The sequence below is a fragment of the Bufo gargarizans genome, chromosome 2 (assembly GCF_014858855.1).
Source record: "Bufo gargarizans isolate SCDJY-AF-19 chromosome 2, ASM1485885v1, whole genome shotgun sequence".
Lineage (NCBI taxonomy): Eukaryota > Metazoa > Chordata > Amphibia > Anura > Bufonidae > Bufo > Bufo gargarizans.
In genome coordinates this window covers 467636997-467652387 of record NC_058081.1, presented here as the reverse complement: position 1 = coordinate 467652387, position 15391 = coordinate 467636997, and the positions used below count along the sequence as shown (strand labels likewise).

Sequence of the window (15391 nt, the reverse complement as noted above, 5' to 3'; positions counted from 1 at the left end):
TCACATGGTGAGGCGGATGTGGCGTGACGTATGACCGGAAGTGCCCTGCGTTCCATGGTAATCCGGAAGTGGTGCATTCCACTACGAGCGTCCTGGTGCATAGGTCAGGGTTTAACCATGGGTACTGATGAGTGGCAGTATGTTAGATGTATGAACTAATCGCGATTTGGTCTAGCTAGACTGGTAGTATTAATGGGGTACTATGAGTCATATATATAATGTCTCTGGATGGGTGGAAGTGTATGTTCGGAAACTAATCACAGGGTCTATTTAAGAATAGGGTGGGGCTTCTAGTTCTATGCCAGAAAAAGGATATCCAGTCATATGTCGCAGCCCGACATTCATTATACAACCTACAAAAAATGAGAAGATATATGATTAGACATACATAGTCAATCTTGTTATATCATAAGTTTAACCCTCCATAGAACAAATCGCGATTTCATGTAAAACATTGTATTTCATAGTCTCTGTTAAGTCCCTTAGGTTCCAAACAATCCATTTTGTGGATCCAGAAAGCTTCCCGTTTTTTTTTTATTGTGTGACGCGATCGTATCCTCTCCTGTGGGGTAAAATTTGTTCAATATCCTGGTATTTGAGTTGTGACAGGTGGTGCCCGGCAGCTTCAAAATGGGACGGTACTGGGAGTAAGAGATTTTTGCGTCTAACCGAAGATAAATAAAATAAATACATAAAAAAATGGGGCATACATATACAGGAAAGAAATTAACCACAATGGTACATCATACATCAAAAGTCCAGACCCCCAAAAGTGTGGTACTGATGTGGAATATCCATACCCACAATAAGACATACATCAAATATAACTGGTCAAGAAGTGACCATAATATATAATAAGCTCCAGTATAATAAGCACATTATACACTGCACTTATCCAGGGTTGATGGCCACCCCTACAGTACAGATACAAGGTGGCCAGGACGGGAGCTACTATACTGCAAATGCATGCCTATCCACTCTCCCATGGTCCCAGCCACCAGAAAAGCTGGAGCTTTTCCCTATAGTGTGCATGCATGACTCCTGGAAAAGAGCAGTGTAACCCATGGAAAAGAGCAGTGTATAAAGAGATCAAAAAATTAATCCAGCCAACATAGGAGGCAATATGGACAATCATAATACATTAGTAAGTGCCTTGATTAACTTTCTCTACATGATATATGCCATTTGTTGAAGCGTGACAACCCCTTTAACATTTTTTAAACACAATATAATAATAATTTATGCAAGTAATACACATTTTAAAGATTCATTAAGACTATCACAGTCAGACTCTCAGAAATATAAGATGGCGTCTATCGAAAATATAAAACCCTTTTTGGATAATTAAAAAGAAAAAGGGAGTATTCCAAGAAAATACAGATTATTGATGAAAATGAAGCAAGGTAAAATCAAAATATTGGCCAAATAGAAATGGAAGAGAGATATTGTTGGGTTATTGGAGGAACAGTGGGTAGATGCATTAAGGAATATGTCTTTGGTCTCAATGAGGGTCTCTCAAGGAGTTTCTCAATTTTTTTCTCTCCATAGACTATACCGCTCTCCGGTGATGCTTAAAAGAATGGGATTGAAATCTTCTGATAAATGTCCTAGATGTGTAGTGGACCAAGCAGGGTTATATAATTTAGTTTGGAGATGTCCTAAATTATTTTGTTACTGGTCAGGGATAGCGAATATTATCAAAAAGATTGTGGGAGTACAAATAGAATGAGATCCGGTGACATGTATATTAGGTGGCACAATACAGTTTAGGCTTTCAAAAATGGATAAGAGAGTGATATGATAAAGATAGAGAGGATAGTATATAATATTAGGGGAAAGAAGGAGTATTTTGATAATTTTTTGGAAGGTTGGTTAACTAATATACCGTAAGTATGATATAATGGGTTTTTCCATTTCTTTTCTCTCTCTCTCAGGGATTGTGGGGTTGGGGTGGGATAAGGAAAAAATTGAAAATATTTGTCTTATCTATATATTTATGTATTTTTTGTTTGGTTTTATATGAATAAAAGATAAATAAAACAAATAATAAAAAAAAGATTCATTAAGACTAAACACAATTATTAAAAGGCACAGACACTTTATAATTATATTAGCCTCTATATCCCCATACATACATCCAAGAATGGAAAGAAAGTGCAACCAAACACTCAACATACCAGGGTTAGTTATGAAACATATCCTGCAAAGACAAATATATACAAACATATTCAGAACATAATCATAAAAGCAAGATGTCCACGTTATCAGTTTTTTTGCAGTTTTTGTGGGTTTACCTCCCTACACACGCACATGTTGGTCTATCATATGCCTAGAGCAGAATTGTATCCAGAAGGAAGCAATGAAGGTTGCCTGTCCTGTTCCCTTGTCTCCTATTCCCTTTTCTCTCATTCCGTCTGTTTTCCGTTTTGCAGAAGTCCTCTCCTGCAATACGGAAACCAGACTAATCCGTTATGCGGCCCATAGACTGCTATTATGACGGAATGCAAAGCGGAATGCCTCTTCTTCTGCCTCTGTCTCTTCTTCGCTTTCTTTTTTTCTTCATTTTTCCTTTATTTATTTTACTTTTCCTTCTTCTCTACCCCCTTTATCTCTTTGCCCTTTTATCTTTTTTAATATTTTAAATTTTTCTCCTTTCTGGCTACAATACGTTGTTATTATCTGTTCATGAAATCATACAGTTTTTTTTTTATAAAGAACTATTTTATGGGTCATTAAAGTTAAATTATCCCTGTCCAATGATAACATATGGGTCTCGAGTGACTTTGATGTAAACTATAAGCTAGTAATGCTATACAACATGATGACATGGCAGATGGGTAAAGTAACAAAAAAAGACAGATAAAAATATCAACAATATATATCAAACATGATTGTATTCCCGTGAATGGTATGGAGCAGTAATATGGCATCCAGGGAAGTGTGTAGGGCCCCTTTCCTTTTATATGCCTCCAATTCTTCGTTCACCTTCAGACACATTTGGTTGGCGTCTAATGCTTCACATCAAGATTTTAAGCCGTTCCTCCTTTCACGCTGTCACATCTCCCAGTTATCCAAGGTGCAAAACATGCCTACAACACATAATAAATGAGGTGCACGTAAAACATGTAAAGCCAGTTTTGCCACAAATTAAGCCAGAATCCCTAAATCTCCCCCATTGTCACTCTGTACAGCCCCCATGCACAAAGCTCTGGCACTGTACTTTTCATGTTCAGCCATTTTGTATTTTGACTACTATATTACATATAAGTGTTTGAAAGGGAAGGATGCTTGATATGACTTGAATAATATTATATTCCTCATTCTTTTTTCAGGAATATGGTACAACATTTTAAGTGGAATTGGCAAATTTTCTGTCATTATCAATGTAAGTGGTTTCTTACAGTTTTTTTTCCTTTTTTTGATCCTTTTGGTTTGGTTAATTTATTCTTGTGTTTGTCACACCTTGAATGTAATTTTAGTCCCTAATTACCCGATTTTTAGACAATTGTACATAATAGGCGTGAATTCTGTGTTCAATATGAGTATTTAACATGATGCATACTTATTGTTGTTATATTAATATTAAGTCATGCATATTAATATTGGATTATTGGCAGCATAATTGTAGCCAATGAACAGTCACAAAAGTGTAACTACAACAAAAAAATTTAGCTTCAAAATTTTCTGATGATTAAAGGATTGCTGAATTCAGTCCTTTAAAACTTATACAGTGTGGCAGCTGCACTTGGTATTGCAGCCCTGACTGATTCACTTGAATGGGACTGGGCTGCAAATAGGCTATGTGACCAATGAACTTAACGGCACTGGCCTAGAAAGAGGCTCTGACGCTCACCAGAGTGCCACAGCTTCTTCAAGGAACTGATTGCTGGGAGTCAGAATCCCTCCAAAGAGATATTGATGACCTATCCTTAGGATAGGCCGTCAATATAAAAACTCAGAGAAAACTACTCTAAATTATGTGTACGAAATCAATATTGGCGAAATTTGTCTCTTTTCAATCTCCACCAGAGGGACATTAGGAGTTCACCTGTTCATATATAGTGAACACAATAGCAAAATGGATGCGGCTAGACATTTTGCTCCCCAGTGGTGGCTGCAGGCAGCCAAAATGTTATCATTTACACCAGGCATCCTCAAACTGCGGCCCTCCAGCTGTTGCAAAACTACAAATCCCAGCATGCCCAAACAACCTACAGGTATCAGCCTACAGCAGGGCATTGTGGTAGTTGTAATTTTACAACAGCTGGAGGGCCGCAGTTTGAGGATGCCTGATTTACACAAGGGGGAGAATTTATTAAGATTGGTGTTTTATACATCAGTCTAAATTAGAAGTGTTTTCTAGTAAGATGCGCCAAATTTATTACATCTTACATTTCGAAATAGAGTTGTGCTATAATTGAATCCAGTTTCTGGCATAAATTATAGTTAATCTTTTTAAACTATGGAAGATCTTGACCATCCCACTATTTACAAAAGCGATGGAAGCTGCACAAAATGGAAAAGCGGCACTAATGTTTGTGTCAACCTATAGTGTGCCAAAAATGGCAACATGTTAACACAAGAAAACTTGCATGATTCACATAATAAATGTACAGTATTTTAAATAAATATGACAGGCTGTTCTGGCAGAGGAGTTGTCTGGATCGGTCTAGCTGGATACTGCCATTCTCCACCAGGACCCATTGAATATAGTGGGAACCAGTCCAGCCACTCTTCAGAATGTATGCTGGGGTTAGGCCGGAGAAAAACTGTTACATGCAGCGATATTTGTCTGACCGAATACTGGCATAAATGCTGGGAACCAGCAGGGTTCCCATCGGATCCAATTGTAGGCTATGGAGTCTGCCAGGCACGCTACACTATCGAGCTAGGACAAACCCGTAGACCTCTGGCAGGCTTGTTCCACTGCTAGAACAGCCTGCCAGATTGATCTGCTGCCTATATGAAGAAAGCCTTAAAGGGGTTGTCTCACTTCAGCAAATGGCATTTATCATGTAGACAAAGTTAATACAAAGGCAATTACTAATGTATTGTGATAGTCCATATTGCCTCCTTTGCTGGCTGGATTATTTTTCCATCAAATTATACTCTGCTCATATCCAGGGGTTATGACCACCCTGTAGTGCAACAGTGGTGGCCGTGCTTGCACACTGTAGGAAAAAGCACTGGCCTATACCAGAAGTTGGCACATTTTTCTAAATTATGCAAGCACAGCCACCGCTGCTGGATTGCAGGGTGGTCGTAACCATCGAAAAAAGTAGTGTATAATTTGATGGAAAAATTAATCAAGCCAGCAAAGGAGGTAATATAGACAATCACTATACATTAGTAAGTGCCTTGTATTAACTTTGTCAACATGATAAATGCCATTTTGTTGAAGTGAGATAACCCCTTTAAAAGTTTTTATTTTATTTTTAAAGAATATTATACTTACAACCTTGAGCCACCTCTGGTCCAGCACCACAGCTCCATCCTCCCAGCCGGTCTTTGTTTTCCTGGCTGTTATAGTGACGTTCCCGTATACTATGTGACAGCTCCAGCAAATCCTTGGTATCAGTAGTCAGTGATCAGTGATTGGCTGCAGAGGTCATGTTGTGGTATATGGCAATATCATCTGTGCAGCCTAAACAATACATCACACCTGATGGGGTGGGGAGTAGTGTAGTGGTGCACAGGACCAGATGGGGCTCAGGAACGGTATGTGAAGCTTTCTTTTTCGGATAGCTTCCCTTCCTTTACAGTAAAATAATTGGACAACCCCTTTAAAGGCATTGAATGTAATATAAGGGATTCCCTCCTTCTATTAACCAGAGTAGTGAACCATTCCAATGAGTGACTCTCCCGTCGGAGGACCCAATGTGACCTCATGTGATCAGATCATTTTCAAAAGACCAGTTATTGTATTTAAAAAAATTGTAATTGAAATAGTTTTCTCCGTGCCAGATGCAGATCAGAGTTAGCAATGGTCTGCCAGTTGTATGTTGGAGTATAATTACACAGTATTTCTCTATGTTAATGCAGATAACAATATACAGTCCTGATCAAAAGTTTAAGACCACTTGAAAAATGGCAAAAAATCATATTTTACATTGGTGGATCTTAACAAGGTTCCAAATAGAGCTTCAACATGCAACAAGAAGAAATGAGAGTGAGACAAAACATTTTTTGAGCATTCAATTAATTGAAAATAACGATTAAACTGAAACAGGCTGTTTTTCAGCTGATCCAAATTTTAGGACCACATGCCTTTAAAAGGCCAAATCTGTACAAAGATGTGGATTCATTGTCATTTCCTGTCAGGTAGTCACACGTTGTGATGGCAAAGGCAAAACAACTCTCCTTTTTAAACGTGGTCGGGTTGTTGAACTGCATAAGCAGGGTTTCTCACAGCGCGCCATCGCTGCTGAGATGGGACGCAGTAAGACAGTCATTTGGAATTTCTTAAATGATCAAAAAAATGTTATGGAACAAAAAAGTCAAGTGGAAGACCCAAAAAAATGTCATCAGCACTGAGCCTGAGGATCCAATTGGCTGTCCATCAAGACACTGGACGATCCTCGACCCAAATTAAGGCCCTTACTGGTGCTGACCGCAGCCCCATAACCATCAGACGGCATCTGAGACTGAAGGGTTTCAAAAACAAAAAACGTCTTCAAAGACCTCATCTCCTTGAATGCCACAGAACTGCTCATTTGGACTTTGCAAGAGAGCACCAAACATGGGACATTCAAAGGTGGAAGAAAGTTTTATTCTCTGATGAGATTTTTTTTTACCTTGATGGTCTTGATCGTTTCCAATGTTACTGGCATGACAAGCAGATCTCACTTGAGATGTTTTCTACGCGCCACAGTGGAGGGGGCACCATAATGGTCTGGGGTGCTTTTTCCTTCAGTGGAACAATTGAGATTCAGGAAGTGCAGGGGCGTCAAACGACCGCTGGCTATGTCCAGATGTTGCAGAGAGCATTCCTCATGACTGAGGGCCCTCGTCTGTGTGGTAACGACTGGGTTTTTCAACAGGACAACGCTACAGTACACAATGCCTGCAGGACAAGGGACTTCTTCCAGGACAATAACATCACTCTTTTGGCCCATCCTGCATGTTCCCCTGATCTAAATCCAATTGAGAACCTTTGGGGATGGATGGCAAGGGAAGTTTACAAAAATGGACAACAGTTCCAGACAGTAGATGGCCTTTGTGCGGCCATCTTCACCACTTGGAGAAATGTTCCCACTCACCTCATGGAAACGCTTGCATAAAGCATGCCAAAACAAATTTTTGAAGTGATAAACAATAATGGCGGAGCTACTCATTACTGAGTTCATGTTTGGAAGTTGGATTTCTGTTTTGGGGGGGTTTAGTTTTTTTTTGGAGGTGTCGTCCTAAACTTTTGATCAGCTGAAAAACAGCCTGTTTCAGTTTATTTGTTGTTTTCATTAAATTAAATGCTCAAAAAATGTTTTGTCTCACTCCAATTTCTTCTTGTTGCATGTTGAAGCTCTACTTGGAACCTTGTTAAGATCCAGCCATGCTAAATATGATTTTTTTGCCATTTTTCAAGTGGTCTTAAACTTTTGATCAGGACTGTATTAATACATACAGTTGTAAGAAAAAGTATGTGAACCCTTTGAAATGATATGGATTACTGCACAAATTGGTCATAAAAAGTAATCTGATCTTCATCTAAGTCACAACAATAGACAATCACAGTCTGCTTAAACTAATAACACACAAAGAATTAAATGTTACCATATTTTTATTGAACACACCATGTAAATATTCACACTGCAGGTGTAAAAAGTATGTGAACCCCTAGACTAATGACATCTCCAAGAGCTAATTGGAGTGAGGTGTCAGCCAACCGGAGTCCAATCAATGAGATGAGCTTGAAGCTGGCCTGCCCTATAAAAAACACACACCAGTTCTGGGTTTGCTTTTCACAAGAAGCATTGCCTGATGTGAATGATTCATCACACAAAAGAGCTCTCAGAAGCCCTGCGATTAAGAATTGTTGACTTGCATAAAGCTGGAATGGGTTATAAAAGTATCTCCAAAAGCCTTGCTATTCATCAGTCCACGGTAAGACATGTTGTCTATAAATGTAGAAAGTTCAGCACTGCTGCTACTCTCCCTAGGAGTGGCCATCGTGTAAAGATGACTGCAAGAGCACAGCGCAGACTGCTCAATGAGGTGAAGATAAATCCTAGAGTGTCAGCTAAAGACTTACAAAGTCTCTGGCATATGCTAACATCCCTGTTAGCTAATCTACGATATGTAAAACACTAAACAAGAATGGATTTCATTGGGGGATACCACAGAGGAAGCCACTGCTGTCCAAAAAAATCATTGCTGCAAGTTTACAGTTTGCACAAGAGCACCTGAATGTTCCACAGCAGTACTGGCAAAATATTCTGTGGACAGATGAAACCAAAATTGAGTTGTTTGGAAGAAACACACAACACTATGTGTGGAGAAAAAGAGGCACAGCACACCAACATCAAAACCTCATCGAAACTGTGAAGTATAGTGGTGGGGGCATAATGGTTTGGGGCTGCTTTGTTGTGTCAGGGCCTGGACGGATTGCTATCCTCGAAGGAAAAATGAATTCCCAAGTTTATCAAGACATTTTGCAGGAGAAGTTAAGGCCATCTGTCCACCAGCTGAAGCTCAACAGAAGATGGGTGTTGCAACAGGACAACGGCCCAAAGCATAGAAGTAAATCAACAACAGAATGGCCTTAATAGAAGAAAATACGCCTTCTGGAGTGGCCCAGTCAGAGTCCTGACCTCAACCCGATTGAGATGCTGTGGCATGACCTCAAGAAAGCGATTCACACCGGACATCCCAAGAATATTGCTGAACTGAAACAGTTCTGTAAAGAGGAATGGTCAAGAATTACTCCTGACCGTTGTGCACGTCTGATCTGCAACTACAGGAAATGCTTGGTTGAAGTTATTGCTGCCAAAAGAGGTTCAACCAGTTATTAAAACCAAGGGTTCACATACTTTTTCCACCTGCACTGTGAATGTTTACATGGTATGTTCAATAAAAATATGGTAACATTTAATTATTTGTGTGTTATTAGTTTAAGCAGACTGTGATTGTCTTTTGTTGTGACTTAGATGAAGATCAGATCATATTTTATGACCAATTTCTGCAGAAATCCATATCATTCCAAAAGGTTCACATACTGTATAATGGAAGCCTTTTTCCATATCAGTGATTAGCGCATACAGTATTTGATGGCCTTTACATGGATGAGTAATTGTCTTCATTTTAGTAATTTCTTTGTTCGCAGGCATTTGTCATATCTGTCACATCAGACTTCATCCCACGCCTTGTTTATCAGTATATGTACAGTCAAAATGGAACCATGCATGGCTTTATCAATCATACCCTCTCATATTTCAATGTCAGTCACCTGAAACCAGGGACGCAACCTGAAAACTCACAGTTTGTACAAGATGTTGTATTCTGCAGGTAATGTTGCTCAGCAGTAAATCAGTTATGTTTCTGAAATTGATGATGGCATCTAATATTACCAGCAATACATGTTTGGGATAACTTTCGCCACTAACATTAATTAAAAGCCTATACTGCCTTTTTTCCAGATACAGTTCCAGTCTACTTCAAAGGCCATATCTGATATTGAAGCTCAGCTTACTAGAGTAGCACTGTATCTGAAAAACATTTTTTATTCTAATCTCTTATAATCCTACTAAGAAAAATGGACTTTGGTATCTGATGTCAACTATTAAGAAGACTGTATAGGGAAATGGTACTCTATTAGGGAATTCTGACATAAAAGATGCAGGTCCTGTGTCCACGGACTTCATCTAATAGTCCTAATGGAAAAAGGTCTCTCAATCTGGAGGTCTCAATATATCCATGCATTAAATTCAGTTCAATAAGACCTGTGCAATGCTTAATTTCTCCTTTGGGGGCACTGCATGGACATTTAACACTTGCTTTCAGGTCCGTTCTCTACACAGAAAGATCACAGATGATTAGTGAGGATCCCAGCAGAAGGACTGTCTGTGATCAGGTTATCAGTTTATGAATTTTAAATTAACATTTATATAAATATTGGGTCCCCAGTTTTAAAAGGAAGAGAACTTGGCTATAGCAGTAAATAGAGAATGTATAGATTATGTAGGCTTCTCATTGGAGTCCTTATTACAGAATACACATCCATACTTTTATTATCCTTTGATTTCATATGGAGAATATGGATCCATAAAATGCATTGTTTATTCAAGGTAAAACAAATTTGAGGTTCATGTTCATGATTTTGCTCATCTTTACTTACTTAAAGGGAACCTGCCAAATTGAACATGATGTTTGAGCTGCAGGCAGCATGTTATAGAGCAGGAGGAGCTGAGCAGATTGATAGATAGTTTTATTGGAAAAGATTCAGTATAACTTGTAATTTACTCATTTATATCTGTACTCATTCTGGGCTTTGAAGTCAAGAAGGCGGTCCTATCAGTGATAGACAGTCTTCCCTCTATGACTGTGTAGCTGTAAATCACTGATAGGACCACCTCCTTGACTTTAATGCCCAGAATGAGTAGAAATTTAAATTAATAATTTAAAAATGTTACTGAATAATTTCCAAAAAAACTATACATCAATCTGCTCAGCTCCTCCTGCTCTATAACATGCTGGCTGTAGGTTACATTGCATTTTCATGGTGACAGGTTTTCTTTAATATAAAGAATATACTATGTAATGCTTTTGCCTAGTGCAGGGCCTGAGGGGGCAGTGCAAGACTAAAGGATTTAAAGAATGTCCTCAGATACCACAATGTGTATATCACTGTGTATTAATGTTTTCTAGAGTGTTTCAGGGCCTGTTCACACTCTACACTTATTTTATGTTTAGTGTGTACATCATAGAGCCTCCTAACGTACAGTTAGTGTGTCCACAGGTATCCATTTCCAGACGGAGGCCACAATACAGTAGGGCTCTTGTGGCTTCTGTCTGGCTGATATTTATTAGTATACAGCATAAAAAAGTCTATGTTATAGCGTAATGGACTGCACTATTGTTTAACGGATGGCAATATAACCTTATGTGTGATGGATGCCACTGTATAGCATTTGGCACTGGTCTCTGGCCATGACATCACTGTCCATGTATGAACAGTTATCACTGGAGCTCTCTGCAGTTACAAAATGGGAATGACTGTGCCATGCCCTGGGGACAACTGTGGAGATCCACCATTTAGCAGGCACACTTCCTGCAGTAGGGAGCAGAAGTAAGAACAGGGACATCACCTTTTTTTTTTTCAGCACCACAGAGCTCTTGCTGAGAACTGGGATGAGGAGGCAGCTATGGCTGTTTTTTATACTCCTAGGCTCCTGACAGATCAATGGGCATGACAGAAGGGATGCTCCAGTATGAAACAATACACTGTTGGAGGAAGCTGGGAAGGAAGTCGTGAGGGGCTGGCCCCGCTGCATAAGAGACTCCCCCCTCTCCCTTATTTGACATGGCCAGACATCTTGTCTGGCACTGTCAATATCGTGTCTGTGGCATTATTCAAAGTATCAGTGCAATCACAAAGTATCTACTGTTGCTACCTGAGAAGTTCAGATGCTAACTGTGCATGCGCCACTCCACTTCCTGGTGTACCCAGAAATTAAGCGGCAAATGCACAGTTGGCATCTACACTGCTCAGGTAGCAGCAGGAAGTCCATTGCATTTGCACTTGTACTCCTGATATCTGACCTTCTGAATCAAGGGGGAGTCTCAGGGCTAACCACTATCTGCTCAAGGAGACTGATTTTTTTTTAATGAATTCCATTCGTATGAATCAATTTGCTCATCACTACTTCTGTTCCTATTTTCCTGTGCAAAATTAATTGCATCATATAGGAAAAATCAGAGCCTGATTAATTTGCTTTCTTTAGTGAGTAGTGAGATAGTGAGCTCGAAGAGACTATGACTAATTTCCAGGGTTGGCTATTTTCCCTTTAACTTGCAGCTACAATAAAAAAGCAAAAAATCCACAAACATGTATTCCTTAATCCTCTTTTATATGACTTTAAGTGACTCCAGATCGGACAGTGTGTGGTTGACAGGACTATAATTATAATTAGGTTTAAAGTGATGGGGTTTGCATAGGCTTCTATAATTAACATCAAGTTTAAATTGTTCCATGGGGCACCGCCTGTTTTCCGCAAAACACGTGACCAGTCTTCTACACCTACATTAATTAAAGTAGCAGCACAATAATACTTGTGACTCAATCCCTCCAGGATAAGGCAAATAAGACACACTATTAAAACCATCTGTTAAGAAACTATGGATCAGAGTCACCTCTTCATGTTAAGAACCTTTTATTTTGACGTTCCCCTCAATTAATATCATACTAACAATAATTTCCTATGGACTGAAGCAGGATGTTCATTAAAGCCAGACCTATTTGTGATACTGTATAGACAAAATGAACCATTAAAAAGTTAGGCCACTTAATTTTGTGTAATTGAAATTATTGAGCATGTTCCTGCCATCATTTTTAACAATAACCGTTGCCTGAAATCTCCTGTCGAAAACCCAGAGAGTCTTACTCTGCAATGGGGCTACCATATGCATAGCAGATGAACCTTTTAGAGCCTTGCTTATAATTTCCCTACCCGAGGCTTGTTAAAAAGGTAAACCCCACTGCTCAGTATGTGTCCTACTTTTATTCTACTATTCCATAGGAGCCTATTTTCTATGTATTTACAAGGTTTTCCTCACTAAGACAATCTCTTTCCATGTGCCCTAAGAGTGAGGATCTCAAGCAAAAGAATCCCCATCAATGCGTTAAAATAGCATAGCCATTAAAAAACAGCAGCTTGTGTTATTAGTATCATCCATGTATTACATGGTTGGTCATGAATTCCAGTGGCTGTGCCCCCAACGTTAACAGCTAATCATAGAGGAATTCTGAACCTGGGCACAAAGCAATTAGCTAATCGCCAAGCAGACTTTAATTGTCTTATGAAGCAATCCTTTAAATCAGAACCCCAGCATCCCTTTCCCTATTCTAATTGCACACACAAAAACCCTTAAATTAAAAAAGTTAAAGGGGTTTTTCAGGACTCAAAGATTGATGGCCTATCCTAGCCAGAACCCAGAGGCCCCCATTGATCAGCAGAATGAATGGGTCTCTACATTGTTCACATTGTACAGCATTTTGGCTTCTTGGCTCATGATTATCAAGGTTTCCTGTTGGACCCCAACAATCAAACACAGATGAGCTATCCTGAGTATACACTGTCAATGTTTAAATTCTGGAGAACCTATTTAAATGGAAAGAAATAAATTACAAAAAAAACTGAGGATGGATAAGCCCCTTTGGTTACATAAATCTCATTTCCTGGCCAAGAAATCCTATTCTAGACAGTCATTATCTCAGTGCTTGAGCACAACTGTCTGAGATATTTGCTAACATTTATTAGCACCTGTCATGTTTATTGAGGCAGATAATTACATTTATCTGTTACACCGACATACATGGAATGAATGACATCTAGTTTAGACAAGAACTGTCCTGCATGTCTGTCAGCTTCCGACCAAAAGCACATTTCATTTGAACCCAGGGTTCTTTGTGTTTTCTGCTTACTTCAGCCATGACATAATTTTTACATGTCTTTTTAATATTCAGCACCCTATAATACTATTTTATAAACCACTACAGGGTGAGGCTTGTTTTACTTGACATTATGGGCCAAACACATGATATGTACATGGGATGTACATAGCAAAGTACTGTTCATAGTTTTTAAACTTTTTGCACTTTGTTTTTCTTTCTGTATTATAAAACTTTCCGAAACATTTAAAATTAAAACTGTATTATAATACGATGGTGGAGGATAAATTAAATTCTTGTTTGGACCCATGCCAATCTCTTACTCCAAAATCTCTAATTCACCTAGAGATCAAGGGTTCTCATTTTCTCTGTAGTTGTTAAAGTATAGTATTACCTATGGTCAATGAAATAAATGGTTATCCATCCAATATATACAGGTCCATTATAGCAAGTGCCACTGCTTGTTGGCTACCATCCACTTTCTTTAATAGAGGGAAGTCCTTGTAGACTCCCCATGATGTCTATATAACCAAATAGGGCATATAAAAGGGGCTTCTTGCCAAGGTGTTGAAACTCCTTTAATATGTGCCATAATGAGAAAGCTCTCCTCCTGTCTTAAGCATTGATGGAGGCACTAGAGACCGAAAACATTGCATGCATCTCATTGATACATACAGTACACTGCTTATGGGAATGCTTAAGAAAATATATGGGTGATATTTTCCCTTGTTAAATGCAGCCAGAAAAATAGAATTCCTAAGTCTCCTTGGTACATCTGTATTTAATTGAATGCAAAATTGTCATGATCAAGTGAATAATTAAAGTAAACAATTTTTCAGAACCAAATTGACATAAATCTTCAGTTTTAATTATTAAGACTCAGGATTAAATTATAATTGCATCATCTTTTGAAAAAACTAAGCTCAATTTAATGTTCTTTCCCTGCAGATATAAGGATTACCGAGAACCTCCTTGGTCTCCAAATCAATATGACTTTTCCAAACAGTACTGGACCGTTCTAGCTGTGCGCTTGGCTTTCGTCATTCTTTTTCAGGTAAATGTATTAGGAATTGCATGAATGTAACTTTTTGATGCATACAGTATATATAGTGTCATCATTTTTTGAAGTGCTAAATATAGACTTTATATGCTCATATCGATCCTTTTTTTTAGTGGGGAGTTACAATCTTCTTTCTCTAGTGAACACTCACACTATGGTCAGTAAAATAAGAGGAAACACACAGTAATTTCATAGGAAACTCAACACGATTAGCATCAGTACAGTAAAAGAAATCCACAATGCCAGCAGAATGATAGGGAGCTAGCACACGAGTGCCAGAAGGGTAAGAGGAAATCCACAAAGTAAGGCCAGCAGATTAATAGGAAACCCTAGAACCATGGCCAGCAGGTTGATGAGAAGGGCCTTGGGACATTAGGGGCAGAAAGGTAACAGGAATTCATTAGAAACAGGAGTAATGCAACCAATAGAATAATATGCAATCTATGTACTAAGGCCAGTAGGGTGATAGGAAATCCCTACACTTGAGCCAGTAGGCTAATAGGAAATGCACACAATAGCAACAGTAGAGCAATATGAAATAAATGCACTAGGACCAGTAGGGTAATAGTTTATCTGTGTCTATAGGGTGATATTTAATTATATTAGATGACCAGTACTATAACTGATGCATCATAGTTTAGGGCCTTGTTATATGCCTGAGTACAGAAGCTTTCAGTTACTGCTCTGAATGTTGCCTACTTTTAGTTAGGAGAGTTAGGTTTTACAGT

General features: G+C 38.7%; 1 protein-coding gene across 1 annotated transcript in view; it reads left to right on the top strand.

Moving 5' to 3' along the window:
• The window catches only part of ANO2 (anoctamin 2), a 505309-nt gene that overhangs the window by 466491 nt on the left and 23427 nt on the right, over window positions 1–15391 (top strand). Inside the window, exons 22-24 of the mRNA XM_044277837.1 lie at window positions 3333–3385; window positions 9320–9501; window positions 14552–14657. Coding sequence (XP_044133772.1) covers window positions 3333–3385; window positions 9320–9501; window positions 14552–14657 — 341 coding nt within the window. The remainder of the gene's footprint in view (window positions 1–3332; window positions 3386–9319; window positions 9502–14551; window positions 14658–15391) is intronic.